The sequence below is a fragment of the Pelophylax lessonae genome (assembly GCF_965119305.1).
Source record: "Pelophylax lessonae genome assembly, chromosome: 2".
Taxonomy (NCBI): domain Eukaryota; kingdom Metazoa; phylum Chordata; class Amphibia; order Anura; family Ranidae; genus Pelophylax; species Pelophylax lessonae.
This window is the reverse complement of record NC_138769.1, coordinates 93,893,098-93,909,720: the sequence shown is the minus strand read 5'-3', so window position 1 is coordinate 93,909,720 and position 16,623 is coordinate 93,893,098. Positions and strand designations below refer to the sequence as shown.

Here is a 16,623-nt window from a genome sequence, read left to right as displayed (position 1 = left end):
TGTCCCTTCTCTCAGTCTTCTCTACCTGGCACCATCATCTCAACTGTGGCCACTGCGCAAGTGCGAGCTTTGCTGCACATTGTGAATGGTCCCTCAGTCTACTGAGACTTGTGACATGTCCCAGATGACTGCGGGAGGAAGAGGAGAACCTTTGCCTAAGCGATTTGAGCGGAAGTATGATCGGGTACCTGTCAAACTCAGATACCTGCTACCCCCACTCAAACAAATAAAAAGTGCCATTTGGAGAAGAGAAGGGGGAAGCCCTAAAGTGAAACTTCCCCTTTTGGGAATGCAACAGATGAAAGACACATCATGCTTACTTCCCTTCGGCATCAAAAGATGTCCAGTAGTGCTATCAGAACAGAACTGGCAGAAACTAGTGGGACCCAGGTACACCCATCTACTGTCCGGTCAGAAGTGGTCTTCATGGAAAAATTGTGACCAAAAAGCCATACCTCTGACGTGAAAACAAGGCTAAGGGACTCAACTATGCATGAAAACATAGGAACTGCAATGCAGAAAAATTGCAGCAGGTGCTCTGGTCTGATGTGTCAAAATGTGAAATATTTGGCTGTAGTAGGAGGCAGTTTGTTGGCGAAGGGCTGGAGAGGGGTACAATAATGAATGCCTGCAGGCAGGCATGCAAGTTTGGGGCTGCATTTCTGCAAATGGAGTTGGAGATTTGGTCAGAATCAATGGTGTCCACAATGCTGAGAAATATAGGCGGATACTTATCCATCATGCCATGCCATCAGGGAGGCATGTGATTGGTTCCACATTCATTCTGCAGCTGGCAATGACTCCAAACATACAGCCAATGTCATTAAGAACTATCTTCAGTGTACAGAAGAACACAGAGTCCTGAAAGTGATGGTTTGGCCTCCACAGAGCCCTGATTGCAACATCATTGAGTCTGTCTGGGATTACATGAAGAGACAGAAAGACTTGAGGAAGCCACATCCATAGAACATCTGTGCTTAATTCTCTGTTTGGAACAACCTACCTGCTCAGTTTCTTCAAGCACTGTGTGCATGTGTACCTAGAAGAATTGATGCTGTTTTCATGGCAAAGGGTGGCTACACCAAATATTGATTTGATTTGGATTTCTCTCCTGTTAATTTATTTCCATTTTGTTATTTGATTAAAAAAAAAGATTAACACTTCTATTTCTGAAAGCATTCTTAATTGACAGCATTTTTCACACCTGGCTAAAACGTTTGCACAGTATTGTATATTGTGATATGTCAGAAATGTAATAATGCAAACTTGTAAATTTACTGAAATGTTCAATTTTAACCACTTTACCACCGGAGGATTTTGCTGTCTTCCGTCCAGGCCACTTTTTGCGATTCGGCGCTGTGAAAATTCAACTGACAATTGCGCGGTCGTGCGACGCCGTACCCAAACGAAATTTATGTCCTTTTTTTCCCACAAACAGAGCTTTCTTTTGGTGGTATTTGATCACCTGTGCGATTTTTACTTTTTACGCTATAAACAAAAAAAGAGCGTTTATTTTGAAAAAATAACAATATTTTTAACATTTTTTTATATGAAATTCCCCCCAAAAAAGATGTAAAAACCAATTTTTTAAAAAAATTTTGGCCAATTTGTTTTCTGCTACCTATGTTTGGTAAAAAAAATCACAATAAGCGTATTTTGATTGGTTTGCGCAAAAGTTATTGCGTTTACTAACAAAGGGAAAGATTTCTGTCATTTTTGGTGTTTTTTTTTTTAACGCGTAATGGCGGCGATCTGCGATTTTTTTTGTGGGACTGCGACATTGCGGCGGACAGATCGGACCCTTGACTGACATTTTTGACAGGGGTTAATTTTATTGGAGAGGGAGGGGTTAATGTATGCCTGGTGCTTACTGACGTGTAGGGGGGGAGGTGACTGAGTGAGTCATGGACAGATCGGATGTCCAGCTATGCTGAACAGTCCGATCTGTCACTCCCTGTCACTATGGAGATCCGTCCGCTTGTGTTTACACAGGCGGGCGGATCTCCACACTAGATCCCCGGCAGAAGGGGGAGTGTCTGACGACGTCAATACTACGTCGTCAGACGATAACGAGCCACTCTGCCGCAGTAGTATTACTGTGAGCAGACGTAAAGTGGTTAATGAAAATATATATATTTTTTGGGAGTTCCTACTTCATTCTGACTTTCTACTCTGCCTGTTTGTTCCTAGTCAATAACTCAGAAGGTGTAAAGTCAGAGAAAGCCAGACAAATAGTGGTCTCAAAGGGGGGCCAGAAATAGGCCACATTTTTATTCAAACATCTTTGCCACACTATATATTGGATAGCTGGGATGACACTACTGTTCAGCTTTTTGTATTACTTCTGTATCCCCAGACCCTACATTGGTTCATAGCTGCGTATAACATGAGAGTACATCTTATTAAATAAGGAGACAGAGTATGAATACATTTAGTAAGCTTTTACAACATAGAACAAGTCACCCTTCCCATGGGTTTGGTCCTTCAAAGGGTGTGGTTGACAGAACAGATCTAATAATCTGAGAGATCAGTGAGGGTAGTTTGTACTCTCCAAGACTGTCCATGCCAAGTTTAATTAAAGAGAAATTAAGTGAAATCTTTCCTGTCACCTCCACTAATGTGGTTGCAATAGGAGGTTATTATAGGCCAATGGGGAAATGTGAAGAGATCCATGTGTGTAAAGGTTGAGTAACAGAAAGCTGGGTGAGGTTGAAGTTCAGTGTCAGAAGATGTATAGGGAGGAAGAGTAGAGTATACCATTTTTAAAGGTAGCCATAATTTTGTAGGGACGTGTACAGTATGAAAAGTTGAGAGAGGAAAGATATAGGACAGAATCTAGATATGGGCCTGGAAGAAAGGAAGGATGGGGCAGACAGAGAGTGAGGAGGAAAGCAGTGTCGGCCCGTCCATTGGGGGCACAGGGGCGCCGCCCCCCCCATCCATCCATCCGGCCCCCTAATCTACATGCAGGGCCCTGGACGCATGGATTCCAATTGGGTTTTTTTTTTTTGAAGCACGTGATGACAGCCAGAGGCTCTTACAGGGTTCAAAAAAGTGCTCTGCGCCCTGAGCCCACCCAGTTGTGTGACAATAGCAAGCGAATATTCACTATTGCCACACTGATTCTCCTCCTCGCCAATCAGGAAGTGGGTCCTGGGACCCGTTTCCCGATTGGCCGAAAGGAGAAGCCATGGTATTGGCCAAGGAGGAGGGAGGAGACGCAGGGGAAGCCCACGGAGGAGACTGAGGGGGAAGCCGCTGCTGCCACTAATGTTGCCTGCTCAGGGTGAGTGAGGCCACGACCGGGGGGGGGGAGGTTAGGTGTGCAGGCTGGAGCTGGTGTGGTCCGGGGGGGTATGGTTTGGTCTGTCTGCGCCCCCCTCGCCCCATGGAGCACCAGCCGCCACTGGAGATAAGAAGAGAGATAAAAATATAAACATAAAATATGGGAGGGAAGGAGGGGTAGGGAGCATAGGGTAGGGTAGGGCAGGTGGGTTTTGTACTGTCTTTATTCTTGTGCCTTTCAAAATAAATGGCAATGCACCGCAGCACACATATCACCCATGCCTTGCTGTAATGCATGTTAAAATGACATTGCTCCAATCCAGAATTGTGAAATTGTGTCCTAGTTTTCTCTTTCTCTTCTTGGAAACGAGTATGTTCATTTAGTAATAGATAATAAAATAATAAAAAAAGTCTCGCTTTTGCATCATTAACAAGTGATGTCTGTTGTATCTTTTCTACCAGGACCTGTTTGCCCTGGACCTTGAGCCATACAGATACAGTGGCGTGAATATGACAGGATTCCGCCTTCTGAACATTGACAATCCTCAGGTGTCATCAGTGATTGATAAATGGTCGATGGAACGCCTGCAAGCACCACCCAAACCGGAGACCGGCCTTCTAGATGGAATGATGACTGTGAGTAGAAATTAAAGTGGCTATAAAAGCATTCCACATACCTATTTGTGTGCTATAGTGTCAGAGCAGTAATGATTGATTTGTGTGTTTTGATCAGTTGGGAACCCTATATTGTATTTTATATATGTTTTACTTATTTTTAATAATTACCGAACCCAACAGTGGTTTTGGGTGATTTTTTTTTTTTTTTTTATATATGTCTATACTTTTTTAAATTGAGGAGAGCACTGCAGAAGCTGTTTTCCTTCAGAATTTCTTTATGAGATTGAAACTTCACCTGACTTATGTGAGCAGGAGCAAAGGAAAGTCACATCCTCTAACCCAGGGATTCCCAAACTACGGCCCTGCAGCTGTTGCAGAACTACACATTCCATGAGGCATTATAAAACTCTGACATTCACATGCACGATGGGAATTGTAGTTCCTGAACAACTGCATGGCCGTAGTTTGGGAATCCCTACTCTAACCTATTCTATTCTATATGTACAGCACATTACAGCTATTAGACATATGCAGAATGAAAAAAATGTGTTACATTTTGTTTTAATTCGGTATTTACATAAATTTGTCTAGTTAAATTAATTAAGTTTGTTGAATTAGTTTAGTTTATTCAAGTTCGATTAGAATTTTCCAAATTTGGTCGAATTGAACTCAGTTTGACCAAATTCAGAACATTTCATATCAATTTGAATTCCTTTTCGAATTCCATTTGCAATCAGATTTATTCTTTTGGAAATTTGAATTTTGAAAGATGGTTGTATTCTTTCTATTCTATTCTATTTTATTGTTTTTTTCCTATTCTATTCTTTCTCATTCTATTCTTTTCTAATCTTTTATTTTTTATTATGTTTTATTCTTTTCTAATCTATTCAAAAATGAATTTATTCTATTTGAAATTTGAATTTCAGAAGATGGTTTTATTTTATTGTTATATTCTTTCTATTCTATTCTATTTTTTTTCAATTGTATTCTTTTCTATTATTTTATTTTCTGTTATATTCTTTTCTATTCTGTTCAAGTTTATTCTAATTGAATTTGAATTTATTCTATGCGAAATTCAAATTCTGGAAGATGGTTATTCTTTTTATTTTTTCTATTCTGTTATATTGTTTTTTCTATTATATTCTATTCTATACTAATCTATTCTTTCTATTCTATTCAAATTTAAATTTATTCTTTTTGAAATTCACATTTCGGAAGAAGGTTGTATTCTTTCTATTTTATTCTATTTGATTGTTTTTCTATTCTATTCTTTTCTATTATATTCTATTCATTTTTTGCATTCTATTCTTTTCTATTCTGTTTGAATTCAAATGTATTCTATTTGAAATCCAAATTTTATAAGATGGTTATATTTCTTTCTATTTTATTCTATTCCTATTTATTCTATTCTTTTGTTTTCTTTTCTTTTCTATTATGTTTTATTTTTTTCTATTCTATTCAAATTTGAATTCTATTTGAAATTTGAATTTCGGAAGATGGGTATATTGTTATATTCTTTCTATTCTATTCTATTTTTTTTCTATTGTATTCTTTTCTATTATTTTATTTTCTATTCTATTCTTTTCCATTCTATTCAAATTCAAATTTATTCTATTCGAATTTGAATTTATTCTATTCAAAATTAAAATTCTGGAAAATTGTTATATTCTTTCTATTTTATTATATTGTAATCTATTCTTTCTTTCTATTCAAATTCAAATTTATTCTTTTTGAAATTCGTGTTTCAGAAGAAGGTTATATTCTTTTACTTTTATTCTATTCTATTTTTTTTTTCTATTCTATTATTTTATATTCTATTCTTTTCTTTTTTCTATTCTATTTGAATTCAAATTAATTCTATTTGAAATTCAAATTTCAGAAGCTGGTTATATTCTTTCTATTTTGTTCTATTCTTTTCTTTTCCATTTTATTCTCTTCTATTCTTTTATTTTTCTATTCCATCCCTATATTTTCTATACAATTTTTTTCTATTTTTTTTAGTTTGTATTCTGTTCTGTTTTACTCTTTTATTCTATGCTTTTCTATTCTATTCTGTTCTATATTTTTATTTTTATTTTATTATATTCTTTTCTATTCTATTTCTCTATTTTCTGTTCTATTTTATTCTCTTCTGAAAACCATTAAAATTCAAGTTTTGTCCAAAATTTTATTTTCCTTATTTTGGATTCTTTAAATGTATTACTATTGTAATTTGGAAATTCAGATACATCCCAATTTCAGAAAAACTAAAAATGTGTCTGAATTTTGGAATGTCTAACAGCTATTGTAAACAACATGGTTTTTGTGACTGTCAACAGAACAGCTAGGAAAAGGCAAATAAACATGTGAAAAGAATCCTGCTGCTCCAACTGTTGGCTGAAAATGTAAATGCAAATAAGTATATGCTATATAATTTTTTTATTATTATTAATGTTCATGTCAGCTGTTGGACAATTTTTTGCCAATACCTTTTTCTTTACCTAATATAACAAATACATTTATTGTTTTATTCAGGGCATACATGGTTTTCTTTTGATGTTATTGTCTTGCAAACCTTTCTTAATTTTCTCTGCCATGTGAAAACAAAAATATGTATAAAAACTGAAAAATCACATTTTCCTCTACTTTGATCATTTTTTTTTTTTTTTTTTTTTTTAAAATATTGTTACTGTTAGTAAAAAATGATCAGTTTTATTCTACAATTTTTCATGTTTATGACATTAAAGGTATGTTGTGGTACAAAGCATTGCAAGGTTTATTACAGATATAATATAGGCATAAAGGCATTTTTTTTCCAATTTTGCAGATTGTTAATGCGACACACAAAAAAATGAACAAACAGAACAAATATAAATGTAAAAAAAGTTCTAAATATTAATAGCCTGAAAAAAAAAAAAACAACAAGAAAAAAGATAGCTAAGTACATCCACTGACTGAGCCAATCTGATGCAGATACTTACAATAAGGAGGCACTCTGATGGGGACAATCCAAGTAAGGGGGCACCATGATGGGACAGTTGATATAAGAGAGCATTCTGATTCGGACAGATGATTTAAGGGGACACTCTGTTGGAGATACCCGATGGAAGGGGGCACACTGATGGGGATAGCTGATCATCTGTAAGGGGGCACTCTGATAGGAACATTTGATGTAAGGGGTTCTCTGTTGGGGACACTGATGTAATGGAGCACCCTGATGGGGACATTGGATGTAAAGGGGCACTCTGATGGGGACCCTGATGTAAAGGGGCACTCTGATGGTAACCCTGATGTAAGGGAGCACTCTGATGGGGACACCCGATGTAAGAGGGCACTCTGATGGGAACACCTAATGTAAAGGGACACTCTGATGAGGACACCTGATGTAAGGGGCACTCTGATGTTGACCCTGATGTAAAAGGGCACTCTGATGAGCACCTTGATGTAAGGGGGCACTCTGATGGGGACCCTGATATAAAGGGGCACTTTGATGGGGACCCTGATGTAAGGGAGCACTCTGGCGGGGACACCCGATGTAAGAGGGCACTCTGATGGGAACACCTAATGTAAGGAGGCACTCTGATGAGGACACCTGATGTAAGGGGCACTCTGATGTTGGCCCTGATGTAAGAGGGCACTCTGATGAGCACCTTGATGTAAGGGGGCACTCTGATGGGGACCCTGATGTAAGGGGGGGGCTCTGATGGGGACCCTGATGTAAGGGGGCACACTGATGGGAACTCTGGTGTAAGGGGGAACTCTGCTAGGAACACTGATGTAAGGGGCACTCTGATGGGAACATGATGTAAAGGGGGACTTTTATGAGTACTCATGATGTAAAGAAGGGAATCTGATAGGGACATCTGATATAAGGGGGCATAGGTTCTGTTTAACCATCCTAATCTAATGACTGCTTAATACATACTAGTTTTTTCCCAGGTCATGACACTCACTGTGTGACAAACTGTCAGTGACTTATACACAGTGTTGACTTTATGCCCCTTAACTTTTTGTTACTTTAGGGTTTAAATCTACTCAAGTACGCCAATCAGCCATAACATTATGACCACTGACAGGTAAAGGGAATATCTTGTTACAGTGGCATCTGAAATTGGTGGGATATTTTAGGCAGCAAGTGAACATGTTGTCCGTGAAGTTGATGTGGTGAAAGCAGAAAAAAAACGGACTTCGCGTTTTTTTTTTGTGTATGGGGCTTGCGGAGTCCATGGTGACCCATGTCCGCAGCAAAAAGCTTCTACAATGGTCACATGAACATCAGAATAGAACTACGAAGCAATGGAAGAAAGTGGCCTGGTCTGATGAATCACGTTTTTTTTTTGTTTTTTTTTTACATCATGTGGATGGTCGGGTGTGTGTGCGCATCACTTACCTGGGAAAGAAATGGCACCAGGATGCGGTATAAGAAGGCAAGTCGGCAGAGGCAGTATGATGCTATGGTCAATGTTATGCTGGGAAACCTTGGGTCCTGCCATTCATGTGGATGTTACTTTGGTGTCAATGCCTCAGGCTGTTTTAGCAAAATGGGGCCATATTCAATATTAGGTGGGTGGTCATAATGTTATGTCTGATCGGTGTATATGCCCTTAACCATTCACTTCAACCCCTAATCTGCTGTCTTATGCTGATTAACCCCCTATTAATTCTACTATTTATCAGTTTAGCAGTCTCTAGCATTCTTCCCTCTTGTTGTACAAGAATGTACAGTATATCATTCTTTATGGCTTGTTTTTAGCTCTCCGTTTTATAGAGCCATCTGTATTACTAAGTTGTTGAAAAAAACACACAGTCCTAACAATGCACAGGCCAGAGCTTAATATAGAATTTGCCATGACATTAAAATATTATTGCTGCACCAGCATTATTTCCAGTTTACCAACTGATTAATAGTCGGAAGCATCTGGTGGAGTACAGTAATAATGAGGACTTAGATTTACACCTCTGTCCATCGGCCAGCATTTTTAATAAATACTGCACTTTTATACAATTACAGATAAGAATTATTATCCACCACTATAACTCTGCTTGTTGTTTTCATTGTTTATGCAACAGGAGAAATAAAAGAGCATTTTCAATTAAAAAAATGAAATACCCTGCTCGACTGGGGTCTTATAGAACCCTATAGTAAGATACTCAGGAGACAGCTCTAGAAAACCTTATGGGAAGCTACACAGGAGAAAGACCTATAAAATCCTATGTGAAGCTACACAGGAGAAAGACCTATAAAATCCTATGTGAAGCTACACAGTAGAAAGACCTATATAATCCTATGTGAAGCTACACAGGAGAAAGACCTATAGAACCTTATGTGAAGCTTTACAGGAGAAAGACCTATAGAACCCTATATGAAGGTACACAGGAGAAAGACCTATATAATCCTATGTGAAGCTACACAGGAGAAAGACCTATAGAACCCTATATGAAGCTACACAGGAGAAAGACCTATATAATCCTATATGAAGCTACACAGGAGAAAGACCTATAGAACCCTATGCGAAGCTACACAGGAGAAAGACCCATAGAACCCTATATGAAGCTTCACAGGAGAAAGACCCATAGAACCCTATATGAAGCTACACAGGAGAAAGACCTAAAGAACCCTATATGAAGCTACACAGGAGAAAGACCTATAGAACCCTATATGAAGCTACACAGAAGAAAGACCTTTAGAACCCTATTTGAAGCTGCACAAGAGAAAGACCTATAGAATCATATGTGAAGCTACACAGGAGAAAGAACTATAGAACCCTATATGAAGCTACACAAGAGAAAGACCTATAGAATCATATGTGAAGCTACACCGGAGAAAGACCTATAGAACCATATATGAAGCTACATAGGAGAAAGACCTATAGAACCCTATATTAAGCTACACAGGAGAAAGACCTATAGAACCCTATATGAAGCTACAGAGGAGAAAGACCTATAGAACCCTATATGAAGCTGCAAATGAGAAAGACCTATAGAACCCTATGCAAAGCTACACAGGAGAAAGACATATAGAACCCTATATGAAGCTACACAGGAGAACGACCTATAGAACCCTATATGAAGCTACACAGGAGAAAGACCTATAGAACCCTATATGAAGCTTTACAGGAGAAAGACCTATAGAACCCTATATGAAGCTACACAGGAGAAAGACCTATATAATCCTATGTGAAGCTACACAGGAGAAAGACCTATAGAACCCTATATGAAGCTACACAGGAGAAAGACCTATAGAACCCTATGCGAAGCTACACAGGAGAAAGACCCATAGAACCCTATATGAAGCTTCACAGGAGAAAGACCCATAGAACCCTATATGAAGCTACACAGGAGAAAGACCTATAGAACCCTATATGAAGCTACACAGGAGAAAGACCTATAGAACCCTATATGAAGCTACACAGAAGAAAGACCTTTAGAACCCTATTTGAAGCTGCACAAGAGAAAGACCTATAGAATCATATGTGAAGCTACACAGGAGAAAGACCTATAGAACCCTATATGAAGCTACACAGGAGAAAGACCTATACAATCCTATGAGAAGCTACACAGGAGAAAGACCTATACAATCCTACATGAAGCTACACAGGAGAAAGACCTATACAATCCTCTGTGAAGCTACATAGGAGAACAGACCTACAAAAAGATACTTAAGAAAGCTTTATAAAAGACTATGGGGAAAAACTTGGCAAAAAGCCCTATAGAACCATAAAGAAAGCTACTCAGGAGAGATACATAGAAAATTTAATGGGAAGCTACATGCAGAACAGCTTTATAAACTTTATGGGAAGGTGGCTAGGGGGGCTAGATCCACTCAGTGTGGGAATGGTAGGAAAGAATAAATACAATTATCCTTAAATGTTTAAAATGCAGCATTTGTTAAAGGAAGCCTCTTCAAAGATAATCATGGTAGTTGTTATGCTGACTTCCAATTCTGAACAGTCTACTTCTACATTGTCCACAAACAAGCATTTAGAAGAAAATATCAGACTATTCTTTTTTTTTTTGTATAATACCTTTTTTAATTAGAAATTTTGAAAGTACAAAAAAACAATAAGGAACAAAAAAAAAAAATTACAAAGAAAAAAGACGTCAAGGTCGGTTGTTCCAGGAAACAATGTATCTCGTGTACAGATATGTAAAATGAATTCAGCAGTGGTGTTAAAATCCTCCCAACACAGCACCACGGCCAATTCTAAGAGGACTGCATGGGTATAACAAAAATGCTATGCAAAAATATAGTGAATCGAATATATGGTCTCAAAACAACTCATAGATTAATAGACATCAAATATATGTGTTCATAATCAGTACACATCATAGTATGAAATAAGAATTATCGACCTCTAAATAGAAAGAAATGTTTAGGAAGGAAAATAATCTAGACAAACAAAGTACAAATACATAAGATACAAGATGGTCAACTGGGTGTGCAAGGATCAGAATGCTTAAGGGTGAATAAAACAGCCTAGTATCGGCCAGTGCACAGTGCTGACATAGGTTTTCGCAAGGAGTTGTGCTCACCCAAGGGGATGTCTCGAATCAAGTAGAAGCAACGTTATCCAAAACAACCAGCAAGCAGTAATTAGGTAGCTCGCTGCTTGGGTTGATTCTGATCTATTTGTCTATTTCAAATGAAAAACATATCCAGCCAGACCAATGTCATGAAATTGTTACTGTTTATCCTTGGCAGCAAGACTCCATCTCTCTACATCCATGACCCTGTCTACCTTACACTTCCAGTCCTGCAGTGTGAGGCACTGAGACTACTTCCAAAATTTGGGTATAAGGCTTTTTGCTGCATTCAAAAGATGTGGTGTGATGCTATTTGCATACGACTTAAGGGAGGAAAGGGTAGCATGAACGAGACAGTGGAGGGGAGAGAATTGAATGGGCTTAACCACTTTACCACCGGAGGATTTTGCTGTCTTACGTCCAGGCCACTTTTTGCGATTCGGCACTGTGCGACTTTAACTGACAATTGCGCGGTTATGCAACGCCGTACCCAAACTAAATTTACGTCCTTTTTTTCCCACAAACAGAGCTTTCTTTTGGTGGTATTTGATCACCTGTGCGATTTTTACTTTTTGCGCTATAAACAAAAAAGAGCGACAATTTTGAAAAAAATAACAATATTTTTCACATTTTTTTTATATGAAAATCCCCCTCAAATTATTTTTATCATTCTAGGCCAATTTGTTTTCTGCCACATATTTTTGGTAAAAAAAAATCGCAATAAGCGTATTTTGATTGGTTTGCGCAAAAGTTATTGCGTTTACTAACTAAGGGAAAGATTTCTGTCATTTTTGGTGTTTTTTTTTTTTTTAACGAGTAATGGCGGCGATCTGCAATTTTTTTGCGGGACTGCGACATTGCGGCGGACAGATCGGACCCTTGACTGACATTTTTGACACTTTTGGGGGTACCAGTGACATTACTACAGTAATCAGTGCTATACATATGCACTGTTACTGTAAAAATGACACTGGCAGGGAAGGGGTTAATTTTTACTGGTGATCAAGGGGTTAATGTATGCCTGGTGCTTACTAACGTGTGTGGGGGGAGGTGACTGAGTGAAATGAAAAAAATCCGCGCTTAGGGTAATTTTTAGTTGTTGATGCTGGCTGCAGCCCACCTGTACACTATATTCCTAGAAATATAGTAAGATTAAGAATGCAAGAAAAGGTTGATGGCGCTGCCAGCGTATACCTGCTATTCCGTGTATTTTTTATGATGCTAAATAAATGTGGAATATAAAACTAATAAAGTGTCATGTGCTTCATAACTGGTGAGAATTCTATGGTAAGTACAAGAAATAATAGGTGATCTAGCTCTGTGAAAAGTGCACACTGGTGCTGGTACCTACTACAAATATGAATAGATAAATAAAATTACTAAGTGGGTAAAACCATATAAATGAGTGAAGTCAAACTTATAAAGATTAATAAAGCTCTGGTGGATCAACCTAAAAACATACGTATGTGAACTGTGAAATCCTTAAAAAGTGTAAACTTTACAATATGAAGCATCAAATGTTGACATAAAACTATAAAAAATGCAGGTATATATATTACTCAAAGGTATAACATCAGAAATCCAGGTACTGGTTAGTCCGTAATGGCTATAGTCCTAAAGGAAAGGTGAGTCCCACTATGGTAAACCCTTCCCTAAATTAGGGGTGCAAAAGTGACTGGTGCAGGTGCTCTAACAGAAGTTATGGTGGTGCTCAGGTGCCGGTGACCAATCAGTGCTCCCCGCACCCCTTGGACCGCACTCACCAGATTTGATCACCCCTGCAGGGGTATCAGGCCTTGGATATATAATCCTGGGGGTCCCCTTGTCTGGTTACTGTGTCACTAGTGTGGTCCAATGTCCTGCCCGAGTCCTCCGTGTCAGGGTCCTTGAAATTAGGGTCCACGGGTATATATGGGGAGGAGGAAGGCTCACATAGAGTAGTACCGTTTTTTAAAGGCTTTATTAAATCAAAAAAAATGGGTACTTACAAACGTAAAGAATGAATCGGCAGGTAAAAACAATGATGGTTGTGCAGATTTGATACCCCTGCAGGGGTGATCAAATCTGGTGAGTGCGGTCCAAGGGGTGCGGGGAGCACTGATTGGTCACCGGCACCTGAGCACCACCATAACTTCTGTTAGAGCACCTGCACCAGTCACTTTTGAACCCCTAATTTAGGGAGGGGTTTACCATAGTGGGACTCACCTTTCCTTTAGGACTATAGCCATTACGGACTAACCAGTACCTGGATTTCTGATGTTATATCTTTGAGTAATATATATACCTGCGTTTTTTATAGTTTTATGTCAACATTTGATGCTTCATATTGTAAAGTTTACCCTTTTTAAGGATTTCACAGTTCACATACGTATGTTTTTAGGTTTATCCACCAGAGCTTTATTAATCTTTATAAGTTTGACTTCACTCATTTATATGGTTTTACTCACTTAGTAATTTTATTTATCTATTTATATTTGTAGTAGGTACCAGCACCAGTGTGCACTTTTCACAGAGCTAGATCACCTATTATTTTTTGTACTTACCATAGAATTCTCACCAGTTATGAAGCACAGGAGGTGAATGAGTGACACAGGGACAGATCGCAGGTTCAGCTAGGCTGAACCCTGCACTCTGACCCTGTCTGTCACTTAGGAGATCCGCCCGCTTTGTTTACACAAGCGGGCGGATCTCCAGACTCGATTCCCCGATGATCGGGGAAGAGCGGCAGTGATCACCGCCGCTCCTCCCCTGGCCCGACTCCCGCTGTAACTGAATACAGCGGGAGAGAGCCTCCGGCGGAGCGCGCGCGCCGCCCACAAGGGGAGGAGGAGTCCAGCGACGTAGGTCTACATCGCTGGACGGGAACGAGACACTTTACCACTGTGCAGTCAACGTGACTGGTCGGCAAGTGGTTAAGTGTGGTTTTTCTGAATCCAAGAAAAAATGTTCTTCCAAAATTTTGGGGTAGTGCCACCAGAGGTGCATGAAGGTGCCTTCCTAGGCGCAGCCTTACCAACACTTAGGGTCTGCACCTAGAAAGATCTGGGGCCTCAGACTTTATTCTGACTTCACTTGCCGCATACAGTAAACCCCCCTCCATTACGTTCCAGACCCACCCGCGATAAGTGAAAATCCACTAAATAGAAATACCCTATTTACATGCACCCTGGGCATGTCTTTATAACTTTTAAAGTACTTTTTAAAGAATTTTAAGGTCTTTAACCACACTTTTAAAACAATAGAAACACATTTAAACACATAAAAGATATCGAGAGAGAGAGCAAGAGCAATGGAAAACACAAAACTATTAAATTAATAAATAATTAATTAATACAATAATATTAATAGGTCTTACAGAAAAAAAACGTGAAATACAGGTACAGTGTCAGAGGATAGCATGACAGCTAGGTAAATTGTGTTGTTTGACGAAAATCAGTGATGGCAATCTATGGGTTTCTTGAAAATTAGGCGCTCTACAAAGATATGATGTGATAACGCTCCACTGAAATAAATGTTTCTTTCCTGAAGAAATATGTAAATCATGAACGGACTCCTAATCTCAGTGTTTGTAGCCCATCAACAAAAAAAAGTCATATCCTCATGTTAACCAAATAGCAAACAAAAGATGAATATTTTTAGTCTCCCATCTCTGATAAGATAAATTCCTTGTAAACTTTGGATCTAATGAGGCCACATTTCATATCTAGAGATCTCTTCCGCACAAGTGTATCGCTGCAGAGAATTATTGGAATAAATAGCCAACATATTACAATGATTATGACTGTTATAAATGAAAAAGGGATAAATGTTGTTTGCCCTAGAGATCATCAGCATATATTGTATTTGTTATTTGGCCTATGCAGATGTCTTCTGTGCATCAAAAAACTTGGGAGATAGGAACCCAATGACGCATTATATGGCAAATTCACAATTTTTCTGGGAAATTGTATAGCTTTCTATGGCTCTTATCTCCATATAAAGCATTATCTGTGATGTTTTCATTAAAAGCTATTGAATGATAGTGTCACGTTTTCTAGACACAAAGCAGCATGAACAAAGGGAATGGTTAATGAAGGATGGAGTGATATTCTACATTAAGCTCTTAAAGGACAGCTCTGGGCAAAACACAGAAGTGGGAAATAAATAAACCATAAGATAACTAATCATACTTGTCTGCGTGCTGTTTTTTGGATGCGCTGTGTGGTGATAGAGATATATATCATAACCTTTTTAAATAACTTAAATAGGGTGAATTATATTGTAAACCAATGTCCACTACCAGTTTCACAATTTTTGCCAGTTGCCATTCAATCCAAAGGGTTTCATTATGGCTATGCAGTGTCCAAATATAAGAGGAAGTTCTAAGAGCATCAAAAATTTGATTTTTGTGTTGGAAAATGTGTAAAAAAACCTAAACATTGGTAACTTTCCAAGGGTAGGCTGATCCCCCATTCAGACCACTTGAGATTGTTGGCTGAGTATTGCGTTATCACTTGTATATGATATCCTTGGTTCACAGCCTTACACACTGTAGTGACCCACTGCTAAGTAGGAAGACTGAATATGTAGTTAACTACTTCTGGACGGGAAAGGATTTACCCCCTTAATGACCAGGACATTTTTTTGCGATACGGCACTGTGTTACTTTACCTGACAATTGCGCAGTCGTGCGATGCTGTACCTAAAAATCTAATATCCTTTTTTCCCACAAATAGAGCTTTCTTTTGGTGGTATTTGATCACCTCTGCGGTTTTTATTTTTTGCGCAATAAACAAAAAAAGAGCGACAATTCTGGAAAAAAAAAAAACAATACTTTCTGCTATTAAAACAGACAATAAAAAAATAAAAAAAATTTCATCAATTTAGGCAAATATGTATTCTGCCAAATATTTTTGGTAAAAAAAAAAAAAAAATGCCAATAACATATTGATTGTTGTGCGCAATAGTCATCGCGTCTACAAACTAGGGGATAGATTTATGTCATTTTTATTTATTTTAATTTTTTTTTACTAGTAATGGGAGCGTTTAGCGTTTTTTTAGCAGGACTGCGACATTGCAACAGACAGATCAGAGACCTAACTGACATTTTGGACACTTTTGAGGGGACCAGTGACATTACTACAGTAATCAGTGCTAAAAATATTCACTGTTACTGTAATAATGACACTGGGAGGGAAGGGGTTTACACCAGGGGCGATCAAAGGGTTAAGTGTGTCC

The 16,623-nt window shown here is 38.3% G+C and overlaps 1 protein-coding gene across 4 annotated transcripts in view; it reads left to right on the top strand.

Annotated features, from left to right (window-relative positions):
* Positions 1-16,623, top strand: part of GRIK1 (glutamate ionotropic receptor kainate type subunit 1) — a 691,364-nt gene that overhangs the window by 450,735 nt on the left and 224,006 nt on the right. For all 4 annotated transcript variants that reach the window (XM_082246622.1, XM_082246620.1, XM_082246623.1 and 1 more), the window contains exon 6: positions 3,748-3,921. In XM_082246622.1, the coding sequence (XP_082102748.1) occupies positions 3,748-3,921 (174 nt within the window). The remainder of the gene's footprint in view (positions 1-3,747; positions 3,922-16,623) is intronic.